The sequence below is a fragment of the Gadus chalcogrammus genome, chromosome 20 (assembly GCF_026213295.1).
Source record: "Gadus chalcogrammus isolate NIFS_2021 chromosome 20, NIFS_Gcha_1.0, whole genome shotgun sequence".
Classification (NCBI taxonomy): domain Eukaryota; kingdom Metazoa; phylum Chordata; class Actinopteri; order Gadiformes; family Gadidae; genus Gadus; species Gadus chalcogrammus.
The window spans coordinates 9,779,946-9,806,306 of NC_079431.1; the positions used below are offsets into that span (position 1 = coordinate 9,779,946).

The 26,361-nt window shown below is 44.7% G+C and overlaps 1 protein-coding gene across 4 annotated transcripts; it reads right to left on the reverse strand.

The window, feature by feature from the left end:
• Positions 1 to 6,928: 6,928 nt before the first annotated feature.
• On the reverse strand, positions 6,929 to 23,426 carry ankrd50l (ankyrin repeat domain 50-like). 4 transcript variants are annotated; one of them, XM_056579695.1, is made up of 4 exons: positions 23,288 to 23,426; positions 18,987 to 19,945; positions 16,312 to 16,559; positions 6,929 to 15,073 (listed from the first exon to the last, which is right to left on the reverse strand). In XM_056579695.1, exons 2-4 carry the CDS (start codon positions 19,412 to 19,414, stop codon positions 11,460 to 11,462), a joined length of 4,290 nt encoding a protein of 1,429 aa, XP_056435670.1. In that variant the 5' UTR covers positions 19,415 to 19,945; positions 23,288 to 23,426; the 3' UTR covers positions 6,929 to 11,459. The 4 variants fall into 4 exon arrangements, with proteins under 4 accessions (XP_056435670.1, XP_056435671.1, XP_056435669.1 ...); XM_056579696.1 differs by lacking the exon at positions 23,288 to 23,426 and adding an exon at positions 22,950 to 23,280; XM_056579694.1 differs by lacking the exon at positions 23,288 to 23,426 and adding an exon at positions 20,044 to 20,293.
• Between the last annotated feature and the right edge of the window lie 2,935 nt (positions 23,427 to 26,361).

Here is a 26,361-nt window from a genome sequence, read left to right on the forward strand (position 1 = left end):
ATCTCACAACTCACACACACAAGCCAGGGTGTGTGTGTGTCTGGGCCAGAGGACTCACAGTGTCCTTACAACCCTGCCAAACAACCTGCACCTGAGCCCCGACCGTAGCCACAAAAGAGAAGGCGTTCCAACTTTCCACATTCGCAAACCAAAACCCACTGCAACATTTGAGGTGTATGAAGAGAGTAGCTACTCACTCATAGTCATAGTTGTTTTTGACGCCTAGGATTTTTCACTGAAGCTATTAAGGTCAATAGCTCAGCAGCCAAACAAAAATGTATAAGTGTGGAAGTGAAGAAATCCTGAAGAAAATGTGAAGAAATTTCACAAAATTCAACATTTGGATAAAATACATATGACTATATAATGAACAAGATTGAACGTTCCTCATAGTTGTCAAGTATGTCATCTGGGCTTCAGACAATGTAAAGGTCCCCTTATATCACAGATTAATTGTATTGATAAATGTCTAATGGTACAATTAATGTTTTGGTTAAGAAGATATGATATTGTACTATATACCTAAATAAGTGCTGAAATATAAATAAATGGCCAACTCCAGACCTACGAAATCAACATTTCCTAGCTAATCTCTGGCCTCTCTGGATGCCTTCCAGTAAAATAAATGCTTTTGAATTGCTACACTGCGGTATTGTCCTAGCTTTCCTACTCCTGCCTTATTTTCGATTACCTGTCAGACTGTCAGCCATGTCCAGTTGCATACAGCAAACCATTAGGCAGCTCGTTTGCCTCTGCTGTACTGCAGCCAACAGTTTTGTTTGTTTAAATATAAAAAGCAATTAATCACAATCCGTAAACTAAATTAATGCTATGCGATTTTTATTACTTCTAGTTTTTACATGCTCTGATGGGTTAAAAATATATATTTTCCCGCAACAATTGTTCCCCTAGAGACCTATCATCTGTTGTAGGCCCCTCAATTATTGTTCCAGGTTTCCTTATCTCCTTTTAAACAATGTATGCTGACAACCTTATAATTTATACATTAACCACACAACGGGATAAAATTGTTGGCATTTTTAGTATATCCCTACTCACTCAGTTGACAGACAATGGCTGGTTCTTATGGAAACTGAAGTTAGCGAGGTGGTCGGGTCGCTTAGCAACAACGAAGAAGAGAAGAAAACAAACAACAGCCGGGACACTGGGAAGACCATGCAGAGAGAGATAGAGGGGCAGTGGGTGAACATGAAGGACTCCGGTGCCCCGTTGTGACAGACAGGTGTGTGTGTGTTTGTGCAGGAGTATTACAGGTCAGGAAAAGTTACATCAGTTTTATGAAGTACTATACTTTCACAGGACGCTGATCTACAGGTAAATATATAATTTCAGTGGTTTTGTCTTTCTCTATTTGTAGAATGTTCTATACTGAAGTCTCTGGCCTGGTTATATTTCGTCTGGAATGTTTTGGATTTGTTTCATGAGTTCAGCATTGTGAATCCCAGCGGTTTCTGCAATACTTTGTTATTCTGTGATACTTTGTGATGATGAAGTGTTCTTTTGTCTGCATTTTTGCCTTCTACTTTGGTCTAGAGATGTCAGAACAGTGACTATCACTTACCCACTGGATAAGCAATTGGATCTCCCCCAGCACACACCTCATCAATAATGTAGTTGTCTGGTAATGTGAGTGGAAGCCGTGCAGTGACAGCGAAGCGGCTAGTAAACCTGTTTCTTCATAAGACCCAACAAAGTTTTCTGGTAAATTATATCTGTGTTAACCCTTTTTTTATGATACCTTAATAATTTAATTGTGATGCAATTGTTACACAATAAATAGTATAGTTAACGGTTCCACTGCTGCTGTGATTGCCTGTCAACTGCGACTGAAAGAAAACACAATCGTTCCTTGATATTTTAATAGTTTGTTTTTATGTTTTTTTTTCCATTCATGTCTAAGGAATACAAAACTGCATCAGATTAATATTCAAAAAACAGTACCTGTTCCAAACAAGTGTGGGCCCAGTATACATTAAGTTGATCTTTCTTTCGTTCAATCATTCGTTGACAAATGCTTTTGTATCTGTGTCTGTTACCAGAATACACAAGGGCGTCCATCTTAGTGCTTAATATTTTTCTCTCCTGTATAATCCGCAATCAAAAGGCAATATTTTAACTGGTTCAGGAATGTATGATAGACAGAGAGGTGCTGGGGAGAAGGAAGGACATGTCTTTTATCAAGAGCAGGTGAAGGACAAGTGGAGCAGGATTAATATGCGAAGGAACACTTTTTAAACCACAGGGCTGGCATTGCTGTTGTGGAAGTAAAACTCGCCACAAGGCCAGCATTTCCATGTTTTTCTCTTCACTGCATAAACAACACTGTTTTCCATTGTAGTCCATTGTAGACGCATTCAATAGGCTGGCTGAACGTTGACTAGTGTCCGGACTTCAATTCAGCGTTTTATTTTGGTCATTAAAATGGAGAGAGGATGGCAGCCATGGAATTTATATCTCTTAAATAAAAAGTCTGAAGCAGAACCTGCCCTTTTGTAAATGTCAGAGTTGTTGTGTTGTATGTATACCAAGGCACTATCTGCCGGTCCTGAGGGTTTAAAAAAAAGGTCTAGTTGAGATGTGATGTATTGTTCCTGCCGAGAACATGACTTCTTCATGGTACTGTGTTGCTATTCCTAGGGGGGCAGACAGCTTGTCACACACCATACTTCACCCTGATAGGCTAGACAGATGCCTCTCAGTGGCCATTCTCTGCTGCTTTTTGTTCTACCTCATGAATAAAACACCACAGGCTGCCCTGGATGGTCTCTCTGATGGCACAACGTCACACACGCGCACGCACACACACACACACACACACACACACACACACACACACACACACACACACACACACACACACACACACACACACACACACACACACACACACAAAAACACACACACACACACACACACACACACTAATCCTTGCTGGCACATTTACACCCGGTGTGATGGGAAGGTGGTGGGTAGTGCTCCTGCCACACCTAGGCTCCATGAGAGGTACTCTCATGTTGTTGCTGTCGTTATTTTGGGTGGTGTGTTTTTTTGCTTGTTTCCCAATAGGGGCTGCTGCTGCCGGTCTGCCTGCATGTGAAATGCTAATACACTCTTCCCTTCGCCACACTGTGTCCCATCTCTTTACAGTGGTTATACTTAAATCTGGCCCTGCTCTGGCAGCTTAGCAACCGGTGCCGCTGGTTATTATCCGTCGTCTGCAATGATTACGTGGGGTGCAGTTTGAGCTGTTCCCTCAGAGGTAGTCATCTCGGGTGACCTGGTCGTGAGATGCCGTACAGGTCATAGAAAAGAAAATCATCATCTTCAAGGGGAACCATCAAACAAGTGTCGATATTTTGGCTGTGTCAAGTCATAGCTTCTGTCTGACTTGGAGAATCCAAATGAAGATAAAAGAGGTATCCTTGACTTCTCATGGTGGCATTAACCAATGCAGCTATAAAAGCAGCATTGGTTAATACCAATGCAGCTATAAAAGTTTCCATCTTTTTATAAAGTTTCCAATGAGCATAACCATTAAGTTGTGATAACTTAATACTGGTTCAACGGTAAACCATCCTATTTTCACAGGTTGATAGGATGTTACAGGGCAGCTTTCATGGCATGAATTGTTTGTTCATTTTCTTTTTCTGTCCCCAGGAAGTGAGGAACTGAGAAGGCAAGATCGGGTGACTGCAGGCCCACCTCAACGTCATCCGGCCAATCATCAATACTGCAAGGCATCCATATATCAACTCATCCATCTTTGCTATCATGTATTCGGGATCTCCACTGAGCAGCAATCCTACCTCCCCTATTCCGAACCTCAGCCTCAGCCCTCAGTTTCAGCCCGATGGGGAATTTCCAGGTGAGCCTGGCTCCGCTCCTTTGCCCCTGTCTCCGCTACCGTGCTGGGCTACCCAGGCCCTATGTGATCTGGCCCGGGCCGAGACCGAGTTGCGTCGCCTGCAGGAGTACCAGGCAGCCGAGACGGAGGCGGTGAAGCGAGGGTTGGAGCGTGCCATTCTGGGAGCTCGTAGGGAAGAGTGCCGCCTTGTGGAGAGGGTGGAGCAAGACCACCGAGACGCGCAGCAGCGTCTGGAACAGGTGCAGCGGGACAACGCAGCGGCCGTGCAGGTCAGCCAGTCGCTGTTGGACCAGAGACTCCGCAGACTGGCCCATCTGCGCAACCAGATCCAGAGGGGAAGCCAGCATCCAGGTCAGAACCAATCTGGGTCGGACCACAACCTGCTACTGCAGCAGGGAGTGGCAGAGCTTCTCCAGCCATGGGAAATATCCCTCTCCCTCAAGAAAGTGTCCTTCAAGCCCAGCTCCCAGACCAACGCTGTCGACTTTGGGGACATTCGTGTGCAAGATCACAGCCTCAGCCTGCCTATTGGCCAGTGTGGACCCCAGGGCCAGCTTTGTGCTTTGCATTCTGGCGAGATAGGGTGTGGGGAGGCGAGCCACAGAGGCGCCAGGGAAGAGAGGACCACTCCAGACGGCGGCACAGGAGCAGGGCAGTCGTTGACCGTATCAACAAGTAGGGTCGTGAGAAAAATCCGCCTCTCTGCTCAGAGTGACAACGATTCAGTCATGGAAGCGAAAGTACCCTCGGTGCAGACGCGCCGCTGGCCTCCAAAACGTGAACAGTCTGACTTAGAGTCATCCCAGGAGGATGATATGGACTCTCCTACCACTGTAAAAAAGGGGGTGGAAGTCTTGCTGTCTGGCCCTTACAACACAGGTGATTCTGAAGGTAACGAGCAGTCCAGTCGTGGCAGACACCACATCCCAAGAAACCAGAGGAAACAAGGCAGTCTGCGTTTCAGAGATTCTTCTGTGGAATGCAGCCATTCGAAGCCGAACAAATTGAATCAGCATTGGAGCTCAGACGGTCAGGATAAAGGAGACAGAGGCAGAGTGAAATCAAACTCAAAGATGTACTCTTTTCCACCCCACACATTCTCCAAGATGGCTCCCAAGGAGCCTGTGGCCAGTCAAAGCTGTTTGGACCTCACCTACAGGGCAAAGTGTAACTCTCACCTGAGCCAGTACTCGGATGACCACAGCACCCCAGGGGACTCTGGGCGTGCTCCATCCCCAGTGGACAGCCTTGACTCCTGCGACACCTTCATCGTCACCTCACCACGTCCAGAGTACAGAGGGTCTCTGAATCACAGCTCTCGTCTGTCCAGGTCTGCAGCAGACCTGACGTGCAAGACACTGCCCCTGATAAGCGGCGACAAAAGCAATCCCAACAGCGGCTGGAAGGTAAATCGCAGCAGCTGCAGTCCCCGCTACTCTGGCTTTGCCCTCGCCTCCCCATCTCTCCGGAAGAAAAGGTCAAGGATCGCCAATGTTGGGGAGGTGCTGCCTGGACATGGAGGGATGGACGGTGGCCACCAGATGGAGGGAAGACCTATGCAGGGCAGGGCGAGCAGAGTAGCCCGGTCACTCTCCATGTCAGTCATAGATGGCGCCCCACAGGAACAATGCAGAGGCAGGGAGCGGAGAGGAGGAGAGCCAGCCCTGGCAGAGATAGAGGAGGATAGGGACTCATCACTCGCAATGCTGCATGGTGAAAGTGGCCACCAGATTGGACAGTTTGGGAAGCAGGGTTCTGGACGATCAGATCTCACCCTCCCTAGTGGGGTGCACTCAACACCACAGGGTCAAATCTTCATAGTGGACTGTGGAAACGCACGTGTGCAGGTAATATAATAACAATAAAATAAGTACTCATATGTACTAATATCTAAGGGCCTGCATAATTTAGTATAAAGTATGTTTGACTATATAGTATATCCAAGTATAAGATATAATATTTAATTACAGTAGCCGTTTTTTTTTCAACTGTACATAATGACACAATAATGATCAATATAAATCTCAATTCAAAACTATTCCTTAATCAGGTGACAGACCCACGAGGCAACATCCTCCAGCACATCACCTCCCCGACTTCTGAAGGCTCCGTGAGACGATGTCGAAACTACTTTGACATAGCTGTCAATGCCAAGGGCCTTATTGCTCTCAGCTGTGCCGCAGAAAGGGCCTTGCTGGTGTTCAGCCGCCACGGCCGCCTTTTCAACACCTTTGGGGGCTCGGGTCTTGGTTCCAGCAGAGAAGAACTGGAGGCTCCCAGGGGCGTCACGGTAACAAGGCAGGATGAGTTTCTGATCGCCGATATCCGCAAAGGCACCCTTGTGGCTCTCAAGCTGGACCCCAAGACCGGTTCCTGTCTGGAGCGAACGGTGGTCACAGGATTCCACCGGCCCTACTTGGTGGCGGCGTGTCTGACGACGGGCATGGTAGCTGTTTCCGAACGGGGCAGCGAGACCGGTCGAGAGCCCTGTGTCAAGGTCCTGGAGCCAGGGTGGAACACAGTGAGGGTGCTGGGGGTTTGCTCTGGAATGGGCCCTGTCCTGGCTTGTCCCTGGGGCCTCTGCATAGATGGGGATGGGAATGTGCTGGTTGCAGATTGGGGCGAGCAGCACAAAGTGGTCTTGTACCCAGCACAGGGGGTTGGCTGGCCTATAATCAGCCAGGGGCTAAGCAGCCCCCGGGGCCTAGCTCTGCTGCCAGAGGGCCACCTGGTGGTGTCCGACAGCATGCACCATTGCATCAAGATCTACCAGTACAAATGAAGACCAGAATGAAGGGAAAGGCCTGCTGATGTAGGCAGACATGTGGGTAAGATTACTTTTGAAATTCTTACTAAGCTAAACAAACCGGTTTCTGCCGGTAGCACACCCTCGAATGTATTCGCACCAATGAAGCATGACAAGAACAATTGCAGTGAGATGTTTTCAACCTATCAATAGATCCACAACTTTCAAAACCAATATTGTGCATTACATTTGGGGAGGAGAGTTATAGAACTTGAATGTTGGATATTATATCATGCAGATCAAATTATGTAGTTTTTTTTCACTTTAGTTGAGTCTGATTACCAACAAGCCATTCCAAAATACAAATTGTTCTTCCTTAGTTTAATGAATACCAAAACGTATTCTATGTAGGCCTACTAAACTGTCATAACTAGCAGAACAAGGGTGTACCGAGTTCGATCTCTAAATAAGGTGTTTGTTGATTGTTTTCATTTGCCATCTCATGTTATCTACTCTGTAGGCATCCCTGTTTACTGTAAACATTATTTGGTGCCCACACAACATTCTTGTGTTAAACTTCTGTAATGAACGTTCTACACCACTCGACACTGTTAGTTAAGGACAATAAAGTCAACACACTCTCCTCATACAAGCCTCCCTGTCGTTGCCAGATCTGGCTTGGCTGACAAATAAACCCTCAATCCTTTTTTGAATGTGTTCTGTATAAAACACTTGAATAGTGCTGTTCTGCTGCAGGAATGTTCTGCAATTACCCTGTACTGCTGTCCAAATCCACTGCCTGTCTTCATTTTGGCTACAAGGTGTTTGACGTGTGTCTTTATCAGGCGTATGGTTCAGAAAATTGGTTTGTGATTAGGTGCAACATAGTGGTTATGAGTGTTTGCCTGGAATAAACTGACAGAGATGAGAGACATCAAGAGGTTTATGGCGGTTTCTTTCTGAGATTTCTCTTCTTTATTGTTCTTGATTTATTTATAACATTTTTTATATGGTAGGTATACCAGAGTTTTGTGTTTTCCCTGACCTGTCAAAACAGAGGATTGTTCAATGCAATTTAGACCTGAGTAAAGATATTTAATACCAGGTCAATCAGTGCTAGATTTACACTGTACATTCACATTTTGTGTGGAAAATTATTTTTTCAATAAAAACTCCATATGCCTTATATCATTATTTCATATGTCTCAAATGGCATATGAGACATATTTAAAGCAATCCTGCAAAATACCTTTGAGCCCACTAAGGAACCTAAATTCCATTTCCATGAAGATGCACTTTAGACTGTAAGGCAAGGGACTGTGAATGTGACAAGAATCTAACATGTTGGTGGGATGTTGGGGGTTAGAGTAAAAAGTACAATGGTCCCATGAATTGTTGGCTATGTATTTTTGGAAATGGATAACAGTGAGTTGGATGTTTTTTGTTTGGTTTGTCAACTAAAAAGCTAGTCTTAACAAATGAATTACATACTAAATAAAAGTGTGAAGTGTGACCACGTTGTTAAATTGAAATTATTTTGTAAGTACGTTTTATAACTAATTGTTGCATTTCATGAGAGTAAAATATTGTGAAAAATGCAACAATATTTCATGTTTTTTATCTGAAGCCATGTAACTTGAGATATTATCAACTTTAGTTTATGTTATCTCCAATAGAACACAAAAGGACATGGAGTTTGGGATAATGTCCCCTTAAGGATAAAAAAATGGGATTTATTCTTTAGGATTATATAAAAGGGAGAAATCACTAAAATGCTGTGTGTTTGATTGTTGCAGGCTTTGAATGATGAGAGGGTAAGTAAACAGTTACGTTATTATTAGCTTAAATAAGCAATTTGCCGTTTCACTGACATTCTAGCAGATACAAGCTGTTGCTTTGATCACATTGAGATGTAAAGAAACAAACATCTTTCATTCCCATTTTGAGTCCTTGGACAATATGGAAAGCAGAGCAGAGCAAGGAGAAGAGCATGTCTTTTATTACACAGCTCGCCCACTTGTATCTGCCGCCTTCTCCGGCATGTAACATGAAGGAATCTTCATGCACACAACACTTGCATCTCGTCACCCCCTTCTGACCAGCCAGCCAGCCAGGCAACAGCACGAACACATCAAACACGAACCTCCCACTCAGAAATACCCTGCAATAAACTGTTCGGCACTTCCCTCCCAATTTTACCTCCATGTCTTGGAATTTAGAGCATGGCAACCATAGGTTGCATTTTGGCAGGGAAGGTAGAAATGCTTTTAAGGTTTATCCCCCAGACATATTTTGTCCAATTAAACCCGAGACATGCCGCCAATACTCATGACACAGCAGGAGGTGGGTGAGGTGCCCCTACAGATTGCTAGATGTCATACCCTTGCCTTCAAATCTGTAGTCTGTTGGCTCCAATTATGGCATACAATCAAAATGTGTGCTACTCTATCTTGCTGAAGGCATGCTGTGTCATAGCTTCAAGAGGAAAGGCATGGCAGGCAATAACCACTAAGTAACCGTCTGCACAGAAAGCTGAGGGGGCCATGATTTGAACTGTTTTGATCCAACCCATATAAATATCATGATTTAGCACACATTACGAATTACATTGTGCTGACATTCCTTTTGCTGGAACATTTTGGGTGGCTATAACAGTTTAACAAATTCAGACTCAATTCAGATAGAAATGTCAGCAACCTGTATATTGGCTTTTTTCTTTCCAGCTATAAAGTCAGCTATAGAGAATAAGATGTTAATCACTTGATTATTTAAATACAAATGGTGGCATCATGGCATGTCCATGAAGACAGCACCCTAAAACACTATGATTTGATGGGGCACATTGAAGAGACATGTAGAAATTATTTTGGTTTTTCAATCACTGCTGAAATGACAAGATGCTACAAATTTGCAAATGTTGCTTTTTAGTAAAACACAGTGAGAGAATCCACGCAAGCATAGGCCTACACACTTTATAGTTAATCTGAAACGCTAATAAGGTTGTGACATAGATTCATATGACGATGTATTCCATCACCCCATGTACCCCTATGTACACTCGCATGTTTAAGTAGCACAACAAACACGGAATCAAACCACATGGGTACAGATTTTGAAAGCTGGATTTTCGCATTGTGTGTTACGCCTGAGTGAATAAAAGAGTCTCGAGACATGTTGCTCCGTGTCGCGATGGCCGAGAGACTGAGCACCCGGCTGGGGTGAGGCGGCTGCTGTCTGGTAGAGGCTCAAGTGCTCTTTCATCTCTCCCTGTGTGATCAAACACAGCATCCTGCCTCACAGCTATTTCAAAGGTGCTGTTGTGTCTCACACACACACACACACACACACACACACACACACACACACAAAATGAGTAGACACGACACCTCCAGAGTTTGTGACTCATTACGACACAGCTTGCCAATTTAATTTAAGACGGTAATTAAATATTCACCGGATTAAAAATGCTCAGAAAGCATACCATGAAAGTACTTCAGTGAGCTGTGAATCGTCCATAGCACTCGCTCCCCCCACATCGATCTTGAGCGGTCATGGCTCATGGAATCTGATGATCGTGATCATTATGCTTCCTGCCAGATACGGTCACACTTGGAGCGAGCCGAGTTGGTGCCTTCCGTCTGGCTGTCCTCAACAGTTTGTGTCATAAGGCACGGTGGGTTGGCAGCCTGCATGCTATGTTGTTGACAGTGACAGACACTTGCAGAAAAGGACAACAAGCCAGCTGCTGTTTTGACATGAGTGAAAATAAAAAGGTATTTTTCAAAGACCATTAATGCAATGAAGCCCTGCAGCAGAATTACTGATTTATAATCCATTAAAAATATATATATACATACTTAATAAAAGTGAGATTGAGTGGCTTATTTTGTGCGAAATTATTTGAGGAAACCTATTATATGGTTATTCATTGTATGTCTTATTACATTTACGTATACGTTTGGAATTAAACTAATTATTGGGGCTATAAGAATGTAGATGTATTGTTAAGTCTTCCCTACAGACGACCACTACGATGGCCTAATAGGGGCCCTCTCCTAGAAACAAAGGAGTGCCTGTTATTGGCAGCCATGCAGGCCAGTCAGCTGAGGTCAATGGTGGAGGGTATTTATAAACAAAAAGGCAAGACATATTTATGTTACTTTCTGCTGAATGTATTGTCGGTTCCATGCGTTAATGACCATGTCCTTTATTAAAATGTGCACATTTCAGGATTAAATGAAATGGGTTGTTAAAAAAATATGGGAGAGTGTCCAAGAGCAGAAAAAGATTGAGAGGTAGAATGCACCTTTTCCATCCATGCTAGTGGACGAGCTGTTTAACAAACAACCAAAAAGACACTAATCAACAAACAAACACAATCATCAAATCATCGAAAATTAGGCTTGTGAGCCAGCAGCTTTCAGCTTTTTTTGCCTTCTTGTCCCCAGGAAGAACTCCTCAGGAAGCAAGACAGCGAGGCGGGCTCTGCCAAATCCATTCCTCTTTCATCTATCCCGAAAGGCCATTAGCCACACTGCTAATGGCCCCTTGAACTGTGAAAACATCAATCTCCAACTAAAACAAAGAATGCCGTTATTCCCATGCCAGGAATGCCTCTAAATGTATGCCTACAGAGGAATGCAGTCATCTGGAGCTCAACCTGCAGGCCAATGGTTCTTCTGGTATTTAGAGTTCATAATTTAAGTGAAATGTGGCATTAATGTTCTATACATTTTACACACAGTACAAGGTTCATAAAAAAATGAATATAAAACAAAACAAAACAAAAATATTGATGGCTAAATATCAAATCACCTAGTAGTGTGGTCATAGTGGTGTCTCCCTTTTGTATAGGGCTGCACTGGTAGGACCCTCAAATTGCAGTTTGATGGCCTGTTTTAAATTGAGGTGTGGGTCTTTGGTTGACAAATGTGCTGTGGAGTCCTCTGGTAAGGCACTAGCAGGGGAAACTGGGGTATAATTATAGCAAGGTGGGGAAATAATATTCTTCTGAAGGCCAGAATTCCAAGTCTCTCCCTGAGCCGGGCTGTGAATTTGGTAGGGGTATCCTAAAGGTGGACTCCCACGGTTTTTGGCAACTCTTGGAGGGCAATCTTGTCCGGGCATTACCCCGAGGGAAACCATGACCGAGTTCCATTTCCCCCCTCCATACTGTGCTCTGTCTGCTTGAAACAGGTTTGAGTCTGGGGACTTTAGTTTGCTGGGATAATCAAACCCAGAGGAGAAGCATTTTTGTGGGGGTTCACATGTGTGGACCATGGCTTCGACGGTGCAACCACCGGGAGGAGGGCTGCCCTTCGGCGGTCTCCGCCTACTCCCGTGGAGACTGCCGCTGACAGAGTTCTCCGGAGGGGGCAGCGTTGAGGGCCGGCTACGACTTCTTGGGAGCGAATGCTGTTGAATCTGCTGAGTGAAACTCAAGCTATCAGCCGGCACTGTCTGCACTGTAGCCAGGGAGTGGCATGTGGAAGAGGTTTGGGAGCTCTGCATCGAATGGAATCGCTCGCCAGTGGAGCCTGGGGATGACATTGAAGAGGTGGAGGCAGCAGCTGATGCTCCTGACAGAGCTGCTCCTATTGTGCCAACTTCAGCTCTATTGCTGTTGGAGCTGTTTAAGGGACTCTTGACGGTCCCTCTTTTAGGTGACATTGCATTGGAGTGGTGCAGCAGGCCTGGATATGGCTTAGCTCCATAGCTCTCTAACAGACGTACGATGGGCAAGTGTCCTCTTTTTCCAGCAACTTTTACAGGGCTGCGACCGTATTTGTCCATGTGATCAGGGTGAGCACCCCTCTCCAGCAGCATGCTGACAATGTTTGTGTGTTCCTCCTGTGCAGCAATGCTCAAAGCGGTTGCCCCTTGTTGGTTGCAAGCCAAGTCAACCTTGATCCCCTTTGCGCCAAGGAGAAGCCGACCCACTTCCACATGTCCTCTCCAAGCTACAGAATGCAGAGGCGGCCTGCCTTCGGCATCCTGTGCATTGGGGTCAGCTCCATGCTGCAGAAGCAGCCCTACTGCCTCCACATTTCCCAGCCAAGAGGCCACATGAAGAGCTGTGCGGCCCTCTGCATCCCGGGACTCAAGGGGCACGCCTCCTTTATCTATAAGGAGCGAAGCCACGTCAAAGTGATCCTCAAGAACCAGGAGGTAGAGTAGAGGCCTTCCCTCTGCATCCCGGACATCAGTGTCAGTCCCCCGTCTCATAAGCAGCTCTGCCACCTCACCATGGCCCTCCAGGAGAGCCGCACTCAGGGCAGAGTGTCCATCATAGGCCCGATGATCTATTGGCGATCGCCTATCCAACAAGATCCTGGAAGTGCTGCAGTGACCCTCCTGGGCTGCCAAAATAAGGGGAGTTCGTCCTTCAATATCCATTTCCCCAACCCGCGCCATGCTGCCACGCTCCGTCAAGGCAGCACACACGGTACGATGGCCCTCACAGGCTGCCGCGTGCAGCGGTGTCCAGCCCAAGTCGTCTTTATGGTTCTCATCCAAGCCTCGGTCTAGTAATGCACGGACAACCTCCACACTTCCCCTGGCTGCGGCAAGACTTAGTGCTGTCCTTCCTTCCCCATCGATGGAATCCACAGCCGCACCCCAGAAAAGCACCCGCTCCACTGTCTTAATGTGACCCATGGCCGCAGCGGCCAGCAGCGGGGTTACCGCAGCTGCAGCCGGGGCATTGGCGTCAGGGCCTGCACTCTCATCTACATCAGCCCCAGCTTCTAGGAGCAACTCAACTATGTCCTCATGGCCCTCATAGGCTGCAAGAAGCAGGGGGGTCATTCCATCATGGTCGCGATGTCCTTGATCTGCCCCCCGCTCCAGTAACAGACTAGCTACCTCCCCATAACCATTGACCCCAGCTGCAGTAGGGACACAAAGGGCAGCCACTGACAGGGCGGTGCGCCTGTCTCCATCAGCAAGGTTGACATCTGCATTGTGGTCCAGCAAGATCTCTACAGCCTCTCTGTGTCCCATGTATGCAGCAGCAATAAGTGGGGTGCGACCCTCACGGTCGGCCTTGTCCACCTGGGCCCCATAGTCAAGCAAGGTAAGAAGGATCTCCTCATGCCCCCCCCAGGCAGCAGCTCTTAGTGCAGTCCGTCCCTCACTATCACAACCGTCAACATCTGCCCCTGCATCCAACAGTTGACGTACAACCTCACTGTGTCCTCCCCATGCCGCAGAGCGCAACGCTGTCCATCCCTCACTGTCTGCGTGCTCTAACATCCTTACTACGGTCTTTGGCTGTTGCAGTTTAGCCCAGTTAAGGAGTTCTGCCAATATTCCGATGTGACCCTGCCTGGATGCCAACGTGAGTGGCGTTTGACCCTGATGATCCCCAATTAAGGGGTCAGCTCCTCGTGTCAGGAGGAGGTTGGCTACGTCAACTGAGCCCACTAGGGCTGCACTGGCCAGCATAGTCCGTCCATCGATTGAGTTGACTCGGTTGACAAACACCCCACTGTCTAGCAGTATCCTCACAGAGTCCTGCCTTTCTAATGCCTGTCGCACAACAGTCCCAGAACCCTCTAGACAATGCACTCCTACATTTGGACCTAAATCTGTAGAGCAGGTTGGAGGAAAAATGCCACTTCTCATTAAGAGCTGAAGTACTTCCTGACTAACTAGAACAGGCGGTTCAGTTGAAGAGGAGCTACAGTCCCAAGGAGCGTGGCAGGGTAGCTTAGGGCTAAAGCAGGGAGTGAGAGGAGGTATGTCTGCCAAGAGAATCCACAATGCCAACAGGGAAGGGTTGTCCTTGTGCATACCTGAGCAAACCAGATGGGTCCCTAGCTGGCAGGTTTCCTCTGTGTTCAGGTGTGGGCCCCATAATGTGAGGGTCATAGCAAGCATGCAGTGTCCCTCTTCTACACTACACAGGTACTTCTGTGTACAGTATTTGACATCCATTAGCCACTCAGCAAAACTGGCATGGAAGAGCAGCTTGTTCCCGAAGGGGCCATCAATAAGGATCGGAGAGAGGGTCTGAAGGAGGCTCTGGAAGTCCGGGAAGTTGAGGGTGGTGTCCTGGGTCCAGACTGCGGTGAAGAGCTGCTGAATGCCGAGGGGCCTGGGGGCGGCCAATAGGGCATTGAGGAGGGGCCTGACCTGGAGAAACAGCCCCTTGGGGAAGAGTCTCTGGCACAGCCACAGGTAGAGGCCATTGAGTGTCCCAGGGATGTCACGGATCTCTCGTAGACCAATCAGAGAGGCCGCCACGCCGTCCAGCACGCGCTCCAGGAACAGGAAGCAGCCACTGCTCTTGATGTGCAGCAGGTTGAGCATGTCGGCTGTCTCGGGGGTCAGCTGCCGGCGCAGTGGACCCTCCTTGTCCAGCCGGTGGAGAATGTACTGCTGCACATCACGTACTGGAGAGGGCTTCCGCAGGTCATCCAAGCACAGCTTACGAAAAGCTGCAGCAAGAGAAGCAGAACAGTAGGAAATATACTTAATAGTCGTAATGCACTCTCTCATTAAAATCTATCCAAAAAACAATACTGTTGATACAGACCGATTTATTTTCAATAATAAAATATAAAATCCCTTAATCCTCACTTACATCCCTCATTATAATTGAGCTTTTGTATGCTGGGGTTATCCTTTATTTCTTAATTGAACTAAATGGTAATAATATTACACAATGAGGCTCAATGAGGTTAAGTTTAGGCATTGACAGTGAAAAAGTATGACGGAATCCCAGGGTATTCAGAAATCCCGGAGGTATGATTTTCAATACCGTAAAGAATACAGATGCTCCTCTTTCTATACAACTTTTTCTCCGACATCTTATTAATACAGTTTTGATTATGTATTTTGAAGCAGGATAATAATTCAATCAGGAATAATATAAAGTCTAAAGTCTAATCGTTGCATTTCTGTAAAATAAGTTTCTTCACCAAAGCTACAATGACTTCTTTCACAAAGAGCTGGATTTTTTGGTTTGGATTACATTTCTAACCACTGTGTAAAATAAGGAAGGTATGAAAAAAATGATACTGCCAATGCCTAGCTAAGAGGTGAGCCATAGGCGGCAGGGATGAAAGCCAAGCAGATCTCTCTAGACACTAATCTATCCTGCCCTGTAACATTATATACATACATAAACACTTTTGATAATAAAAATGTTTTGTTTTTTTATACAGTAGTGGGTATAGTAGTGTAAAAAGACTGCAATAAAGTAATCTGATAAAAAGGCTGGTAAAGCCTTACATTGTGTTCCAAAGCAATTATGGTATCGATAAGAAGCGTTTGATTTGTTGCCAGGCTTTATAGACACCCACGGCATTACTCATCGACTATAGCTTCACTTATTGTCTTGGATACCAAATATACTGAGAAGGCATCCAACCACTACTAAAAATCCAACCGCAATGTCAGTGACAAACACATTAGGGAGGTTTTACACCTCAGAAGCAGCCTGTGTAACTGAATGCATTGGTTAACACAAACGCTCAGTGTAAAAAAATAAATAAAACACTGCAGCTGTAGCAGTGAAGCAAGCTGTGCCTTTTGGCCGCATGTTCCAACGCAATTTCAGACTAAGCACCAGCGATGGCGCCATCCCTAGAGTTAGGGTTAGGGTTTAAGTGAAGATACATTTAAATGAGAAATGTGTGTACACTGACTTATCTAGCGGAACCGTGCCCCGTACCTGAGAACATCTTGCACACGGCTTTGTCATGGCGTCGGACAGAGACCACGATCAGCAGCCAGCTGGGCAGCAGGTGCTGGTGGCTGGCAAGGAGCTCTGCAATGGTACTGCTCTTCCCTGGGGGTGCCCCTACAGCCCCTGCTCCACTGTCGCCTGTCCCGTAGCCAAGCTCTGAGTCCAGCGAGTCCACCACCACCATTAAAGTGTGCGTAGGAGGAGGAAGGTCCAGCAGGGGCGACAACACTGCCCTGGGAAAGTGATTGAGGGAGTGAATGAGAGTTTGAGAGAGAGATGATTCATTATCATTCAAGAAAGCAATCTATCAGGGTTGTGACACCTGAATGAAAGGTACAAGGAGGGAAATGACAAAAGACCAAGGAGATTAAGTAATAAGTAACCTTGTCATTATTGCATTTAATATATATCTATATGAAGAGCAACCATCGAAAATAAATGCAACTGGACTGAATGAGATCAATCCAATTGCAAAGAAACAAGAAGAAGCACTTTTTGATGGGGAGCAAAAATTGTTATGATTAGAATAAAGTTCGACTATTCATCCAGGAGTGGGTGGCAGGTTGTTCTTGCTGGGACAGGCAGAGCAACCCCATTGCTGCGGTGTCCTTCACCATCGAGTCTGCTCTGGGCTGGGACTCATGTACTGATGACTCAGGTTGTTGGAAGGTTTAGGATTTCCAGCTACACCCCATAGGCAGGCAGGGAGACGCTCTCACACACACACTTGCACACATCATTGTGACATAGCACTCTACTCTGCCTGGCTTATGGGATATTATTCAGTTAAGTAGGAACGACAGAGATTCCTTACTCCTTAATGAAAAACAAAGAGGTTCATTTTATTCCTACAACTACTGGCAGTTGACAAGTATATTTCTTTAAAGTTGGGTTGTTTTAGTCTATGATTTATTCATCTTTTTTGTTCTTTTTATTTTTCAGTAGTTGCATTTTTATTTTATAAAGACATAGAAATTGTACAATAATTTCCTTCGAACATTTGACATCTTCCATTGAAAATGATATACAAAGAAATGTATCCAATTAAACTTGTACTGTGCACCAGATTACATTATCATGTAATGTGAGATCACACGGATCATTATAAGAAACAACATTTTAATAATAGAATAATTAAATCATGAAAGCTACCCAAGAAATCTTTACATGGGCAAGGATAGACCAAGTCTGGAATACATGCCAGTATAACTATTTATTGCAATGTTGACCTTTATGATTAGGTAATCATTATAGGTTTAATTTTTAAAGAGCAAAGTAAAAAAAACTGGGCAGAAGTCCAAACTATTTAGGTTATGGAGCTTATCACCTTTGAGTGTGTGATTGATCAAATAAAAAAGGTACACTCCCATCCGGTGCAGCTGGTCATCGACGTTGCAGTGAGGGCACAATTTGCGATATGGAGTTCTCTTCTCCACGAAGTCCGTGTGGTCCCGGCCATGGACGGCCTTTACGTAACCATTGCCTGGTAACAGGGTTTTGCTTTGGAAGTGTTAAAAAACAAGTGCTTAAACTACTGACCCCTATGGACAATGATGGCCAGTGAGTCCAGCTGCGGGGGGAACCATTGAGGAGATTATACACAAATGGCCTTGTATATCCCTACAACCCCAGGACCACGCCAATCAGCGTGTCTTTAAAACAGCCGGTAAAGAAACCTCGTAAAATAGCCTTTGTGAGATAGAATTCACTGACTGCTGTTGACCTTGTCCAAACAAACATTGATAATCGCTTGTCTAGCTACAACTGTTTAAAGCCAAAACATACATCTCCATACATGCACCTTTTTTGACCACTGCGCTGACCTTGTGTTTCATGTGTTTGTCAACGGCTGTTCACATGCCAGCGCCTTTGCCTCGAAGCCTCTCTGTTGTCTCACAGAAGCTCCAAAACACACATAGCCTCTGGCTATGAACCAGTGAGAGGGGAATGTGGAATCTGGCCCTTGCGCTTTACACCAGAGAATAGCAAACATGGGAGGAGGAGGAGGAGGAGAGCTATGAGGGGTCCCAGAGCCTTTCTCAGAGTAAACAACACGGAAGGGAGTGATCGAGGGGCGACCTCGCTGACCAGCACTGTGATGGCGGTCAGCTGGAGTACATTTTGGGAATTTTTCCCTCATCTCTTTGTTCGTTTTTTTACCCCGACTGAAAGGATGTTGTGTTGTAAATGGCATTGTAGCATTCAGACTATGGCGCCCATTGTACATGCAGTGAATGGGTCGTATTATGACAGGGGGGGAAATAATTAAATAAAAAGATAGATAAGGAAGGACGACAACTACAATTTCTTCTTGGCCCTTCCGTATATTAACAAATGGCATTAAAGAACATGGCTTTCTTGGTGAATAATATATGTATATATATATATATATATATATATATATATAAGTTACATATAAAAACAATAAGAGACCTTTCATACAATTGCAGCTAGTCAACCGAATTGATCTTCAGTTTAGGTTGTGCCAATTTATATCTTACAATGTCATTTGATATATTTTGAGAATAAACGTTGGATCACAAAAAGATCCCAAAATTTTAAAGTTTCTCAATTTGGTTTAAATGAGTATGTGCAGAGGTAAACTCCATATAGTTTGGAGGGAGGCAATGAAAGCGAAGAGACATTATGATCCTCCAAACCTTTTGAATGTGTCATCGGGGTCCTTCTGGCATTGGAGGGGCTCCAGAGCAGAGGACACGAAGGGGGTGTCCAGCATCTCAGCGTAGCGAGGAGGAAGGAGAGGCGAGGCCCTCAACTGTTCCACCAGTCCCAGAACAAACCTCCACAACACGACGCTACGCTGTTCCTCCCTCCGGCAGAAGTGGGAAGCCAGGCAGCGTGCCGCCAGCCCGACCCTGATCCCTGCATCCGAGGTGGGGTACACCAACTCAGTGCACAGGGCCGTCTTCCCAGCACCGGGGCCCCCGGTCAGCAGGAGCCCCGGCGGCCGCCCTGGCACAGAGCGCGCCTCCAGACAGTGCCTCAGCTTGTCCAGGGCCCATTCCCGGCAGTAGAAGCGCCGTCCCTGGAGCAGGCTGGAGTTGCTGGAGAAACCAGAGCGACTCATTGGGTCCCCGGGATAAGTCGTCTAGCGCCGTCTATACGTTTCTCCATGCTCCACGTCTCATGCTCTTCTTCATCTATACAGCTTCTTCATGGGAGAACTAGCGGTTTGACAGCTGAGAAAAGCATCTGCATCCCCCCCCCCCCGCGCCGCCTGCTCCTACAGTGCCAGTGTCAGTTCCTGTTAGTTTAAAAAAAAAGTGCTATTGCTTCAGCCTAGCTGTGTTTATCAGCAGTCCTCTCAGGTAGCCTTCCCAGTCCTCTGGTGGGGTCAAAGGTAAGGTGAGGGGTTGGCAACAGGACGGGGCAGATAAGGGTCAAGTCCGGTGCTAGTTCACGCGTGGGAAAAGTATTTTGGCAGCTCTGTGTTGTGGTCCAGGTGTGTCTATTGGAAGCAGGTGTGCTGCCAAGTAACAACTCAACGGGGGTCGTTTCGTTTCTAACCCCGACCTCAGAATACTGAAATAGATCAGTGTGAGGATCCTCGGCTACTGCTGCATCACACCTTGCAGGTTCTTGACGGCTCCGTACAAATCTGTGAGAACGAAAGGAGAGAGGAACATTAACGAGTCAGTCAAGATAATGATTTCTTACTTCCGTTGGCAGATCTAATAGTTACCCCGTATCGCTCACCTCACGGCTCCCGTTGCACTCCCTAGGTCTCCCAATTACTGGCCGACTCTGTTCTTCCAAGTGTCTCAACTCCCCACTCCTACTGCATGCTGCTATATATGTTGCTTTTGTTTTCTGTCAGGCAGCTAGCTGCTTCGTTCTGTGCTGCCTCGGAAGGAATGCCCTGCTCTTTCACACGCCTTTTCTGTTTCTCTGTCTATCTCTCTTTCCTCCCTCCTTTGGCTCCTTCCCTCCCTCCCTCCCTCCCTCCCTCCCTCTGTATCGCTTTCGTTCTTTGCTGCCCTGTTTTTTTACTCCTCCCCCTAGTGTTGTAGAGCATGTCAGGACATGCACTGAACAGCATAGCGGTATTTATACAGAGCAGGAGAGGAGGGGAGAAATGTGAAGAAATAGACACATTGAGTACTCATTTCTGAAAAATGTGGGTCATTTGGAAAGCAAATTAGTAATTATATGGGGTCAGAGTTCAACAACAGAGCTAGGCTAAGGAAACACATGTACTCCCTCAGGACATGGGTCACAAAATATCAAGAAATGTTGCAATCAGCAGATTAGACTACTATGGTATTGAAGATACAAATTATTGAAATTAGACAGGGTGTTCTGTATTTGAAATGGCCCTCATTGGGAATCCAGAGCAAAGGAAAACAATCACACCTAGACTCGAGTACTTTAAGCTCCTTGTCTGGACTGAAGACCACAACAAAACCTATGTTCTGGTTCAGTCAAAGCTGTGAGAGGATATATACATGCTTAAAGTGGAAAGTGCTTTTTTATTGCTTGTTCACTTTGGGTAAGTGGATTTTACTGGCAGCAGCAGGGACTTCTGGACTTTTCAAGTAGAGTATCAGGTGTTGGAAAAGGAAGGTAGAAACTCAGAAAGGACCCCCGAGGAGATGGGAGCTCAATAAATTATGACATATGAGAGGCAAAACCATGGAAAATGGATGCATGCAATTCAAAGTGCCTCTGAAGATCATGCCTGCTTTGGTAACGCAGTTTTAGCTTACCCAAGAGTTGCTGCAGCATTGTTTTCAACACATGACTGTTCATTCAAACAAGAAGCGGGAAACAGAGGGCAGATAATTCCTGCCCGCTGACAAGAGCGAAAGGGGTCAAAGTCCAGCCCCAGGAATGGAAGTATCTGGATGTAGTCTGATAGCTGCAGTCTGGGATATTAGCCAGCGAGAGAGCAGAGGCATATTGCATGCATTTAAATGCTTCTCCAATACTGTCCATTTCTAACTCACAGAGAAATGTCGATTAAATGGTCAGTTAACCAATAGCCTTGTAGCAATCCAAACATCTCCATGTGACGATGTGTACGAGTTTAAAAAGGGTAGTCTATATTTGTAAGGAAAATAAAAACTCAACACTAATCCATGCTCCCCCTCCCTCCTCTCTCCAAACCCTGGCCACACTAAAAATAAACTTGTCATGAGCTTTCTTAATGCTTCTGCAGAGTTGGAGCAATTAATCTAGATCCATGTAGCCTTAAATTGACAATATCAAACAAGAAGCACATTTAAATTATAAATATTTTTTGCTTTTTGTACTTTTAAATTGTGGTTTGATACAGACAGAAGTTGGCCTCAAAAGGCTCATCCCGATTTGAAGCGTAACTGGTCTGGCTTTGCAAGGCTAGACAGATTAGACTGTGGAATCAGAATCAATTAAACAACAAAGCCAAGATTGTTTTTTTTCTTATGACTTAACACCAAGGACTATTGCCATCTCATACCCTGAATAGTTTGGGAAAGAAACAGAAAGCAACCTTTCTAATTTTGTCAAATATGGTGGTTTATCATCTGACCTCTTTGTGTCATGCCTTTTTGTCAACTATCATTCAGTTGAGTAAATTAGACTGGTTTCATATTTACAAGTTTTGTTTTCTGTTGACAGCAGGTCAGCTGTTTTGCAATCCAACGCAGATCCTAAACAGGCCTATACATCACATGGGTGTTTTTATTAAGCAGATGGGGGAATTCAAAACACTGACCTTGTTTCACTTTAAATTGCTGACTAAATCTTTCTGCGGGTTCAGTTCACCAGGTAAAAGGACAGGCTGGCTGTGCATGGAGCGAGTAAATTAATGTAGACCTATTGAAGAAAGAATGGCACCCAAGATGCATTTAGGCTGGATGAGGCATGTCATTCCCAAGGCATGCAGATCTGGCACCATGTTGCTCTTAACAGATGGCAGCTAAAAGGGAACCCTACCCTACACAAAGTCCAGACAAGGTATTTCAGTGACTTCTGTGAAAGTGTTAACATTGTAATGACAGAATGTGCATAAGCCCATAATATAGACAACTGAATGATTCAACCCAACGACAATTGGGTGCCAAATGAGCTACCTTCATCATGGCTGTGTTGCTACAGGCGAAACGGCCCACAACATCAACTACGGCATTGTGGAAACGGAAGGAGATGATGCAAGTGGGGAACAATGTTTTTGTAAGCACAAGTTTTGTTCTTACATAAGCTTTGACTCTTTATAGCATGTCAACATGGCACGTTGTATGAAAGTAGCCCAAATGTAGTTAAGAGGAATCCTATATTACCGTAGCAAAAATGGCACGATTATGTGATTTTAACACTAACACTTTATACCGTCTCACAATTTGATAGCCCCTGTAACACATTTTTCATTAGAAGTGACCACCCCATCGCCCAAATTATTATTATGGATGTCTTGATATCAGGGCTTGTGATTCTACAGGTGCTTCGATACACACATTGCGGAGCTGCGTGCCCGCACAACTCACTACTGGGCAGCTGATCACTACACAACGCACAGGCTACACGTTAACCACACAAGGAAAGTGTGAAGACATCCGTAAGGTCATAGCGTGTGTGTTTATGTATATCAATATAATTCATCTTATATCAAGAAATTACCTGACCTGTAATCAACCGGAGTCGACGCGATAGAAGATGGAAACACGAATGCTTCCTTGTTTTCTGCCGACAAGTTGCACACATGACGACGGTCTACAGCCTAACGAATGATTTTACCCGAGCACACTGCGAGTACATCACTCTTAGAGGATTCCATCGAACAGCTGGTATAAGTGTGTGATCCGCCGGTGGTCCAGGTTCAACCACGTAACGACATACTTGGTAGGCTAGCTCCACAATGCTTGATATTTAGAGTATTTGTGTATTGTGTATTAGAATTGCAAGTGGCCTAACGACAAAATAATAGCCCGCAAAGAATTACGTTTAAAAGTAGTACTACTACCTGTGTCTGTGCGCGTGTAGAAGCTTGTGTCAGCGAGCGTGTGCAAGAATGCGTGCGCAGCAAATGTGTCTTTCTACATGGAAACCGATAGCTTTCAGAGGTCTCCTCTTTCCTGTCTCCTGCCCAAACTAAAAAGGATGTTAAATGAAAAAAATGAAAAGCATTAGTGTCTTACAAGGAAATCCTCTCAGGGCCAGCTGCCTGTTCTTCAGTCAGAAAGGAAGCAGACCAAGAATAGAGGGAAAGGCTAATGGAAATATGAAAAAAAACGAAAAAACTCCACACCTGCGTAACACTTTTGAAACAATGGAACTGAGGTTGCAGAATAGAACCAACCATGCTTGACATTTATAGTCCAGCTGGGACCTGGGTCTTCCCTTTAACTAAGTTGGTCACCACTCTCTTCCCACTTCTTCTTCTTTGTTAAACTTGTTGGCCTTTATAATACATAAATAGTCTGACCCTAACAAGCTAACACAAGCAAAATGCAAACTCTAACAAGCAACATAAATAATTCAGTTTTCATAATAAAAACACACAGATTTAAACTTGGTCTCCAAGGTTCAAGCAGAACACATTTTTGGATCAGTATGGTCTTCCTATTTACAAGCTACATTAACAAGGGGGCCATCATGTAGCCTTTTCCCCAACAAAACCCGAATAAGACTGCTGGGTTATTGGTATAAACTGAGTAGAGATTGTGGAACGAATAGGTCCATGGGAGAAGTCCCCTGTCATTTGTTGATGTTTCCTCCAATGATTGCCAACATCTCTGATGCAGCGAGATTACCCTTTGAGTTCCTCCATGTGCAGTTCTCCTGCTGGAACTGCACTATTTGATGCACAAGGGAGATATATGTTGATTTAATAACATGGACAGTGTTTCCCCTATGCATCAAGCAGTGGCGCAGCGACGCAGCTGGATTACTAGCTCCACTGCAATCAGCCATTCAAAAACAAAATGTTGTTGGGTGACCCAAATGCTGTTATTTTTTACTGAAACCCCTCAATTGTGACATTTTCATTGGAGAAATAGTGAAATCTTACAAAATAGTGAGCCAATGTAAAAAAAGCAACCTAATAATAGGAAGTAGCCTACATATTTGATGTTGGTAACCAGAAGCAACAGTATTATGAGTAAAATTGATTTGCGCTAATGTTAATGTCAAAATAATATGGCTGCTCACAAAGTACGCTCTGCATGCTATTTCTTGTTATTTTGTATTGTTATACCAGTGTATGAAACATTTTCTGTTGGAATGCACCAGAGCCCTACTGGAGTCTGTGATCACACTATAACGCCCACATCATCAACATCAGCATCATGATCGTACACATAACCATACATATGGTATGTGAATTAAATGGACCATGACTCTTCTTTTCTTGTCTCTTCTTGGCATTGTTTGAATCTTCATTTTTAATTCAACAGCGAAGTAGTGCATGCATGGTTAAAGAGCTATACCTTTCTGTGCAGACCATTTATTTGAATTGAATTAGCTACATGATGCAGCAATATCAAAACAATAGTGATTAATACTTTCCATGAAACAATATCACCCAGACCTTGAAGCAAACTTTTATTTGTATTATTTTTTTCTAACCCTAACCCTTACTTTACTTCCTTAAACCTGATCCACCAATGAGTGCTGTTGGTTGTATCTCTTTTCTCCTTAAAACTATAAGTAGATGGTCAGGCATCACATTTAAGTAGTAGGCCTAATTTTGGACATTCATGATAATGTACACACCAAGATATAAGTCATGTACAAAATGAATCCAGCTTTTTGTTTGTCGCCGAGTTTTCAGAGTTCTGCTTTTCAAGGTGGTTGCGGTCCGTTCGCACAACATTTGTGGTTTGCCAGAGAAGCTAGCTGTGTAAGGTGCAATCACCTTCCTACCGGCAGCTGGAATTCACTACTGGCAAAATCACAGAGACAAACTGGAACTGGTTCAGTAGACACCCACTTGAGAAGTGGATACAGGTCACATCACGTCTGTGCTTATATTTGCATCGCCTCCTGCCTGCCAGCTGAGGTGAATTCTCCTTATCAACTCCAATCTCCCCAGAAGCCACATTCAGCCCCTGCAGCCCCTGAGAACAACACTATGACTAAGTCATAGCTTTTAGTGATGTACTTTTTATGCAACCCAGTGCTTCTCATGGTAAATAAGGCAACAGCTCTTGTCGCTGTTATATTGCGAGCTTATAAAAGAGTTATTTACTTAGTTATAGATGGCTCCTGTCACAAGTTTTCCCTAATACATGCATAAAAGTTCCATCTTAAGCCTCTACATTATTTAAGTATCTAATCATGTCAATGATTGGTTTCCTCCTACTCTTTTCCCCCACCAGCTTACATCTTCATTTAATAATTTAAATGAATAACTAAAAAGTGTAAAAAAAAAAAAGTTTAGAAGAAGCAGGATATTTGCATAATGTGAAAGGTAAATGCAGTTACCCATGTAAATGTCTCTCGGACAAACACACACACACGCGCGCACACACACACACACACACACACACACACACACACACACACACACACACACACACACACACACACACACACACACACACACACACACACACACACACACACACACACACACACACACACACACACAACTGGATAGTTGTTGACAGGGACAGGGACCACCAGTTGGAGTTTTTATTATTATTTTGAACAGAGTTAGCCAGTTGTTCAGCTAGTTAGTTCAATGGTTAGGATTAATAGAAAAGGAATATTGTATACACACCACAAGCTATTTTTAAGTATTAAATGCTATCTTCATGTGTTATTTTAGGTGAATACTATTACGACGAGGTGCCTGGAACACTGGCGGTCTTAGAATGACCACAAGGTGGCAGTACCGGGTTGAACCACACGCTACCGTGCATATATCCCATGGACCGATTATATAAACCAAGTTCCTAAAATTGTTATTTGTTTAAAAACCAATCCGATTATCAATATAAAGACTCTATGTTGCAGTATAAATTAATTTTATTACATGTTTGACAATTTCCTACATGTTTCCTCAAAAATGTGAATATAGTTGCTTAGCAACCA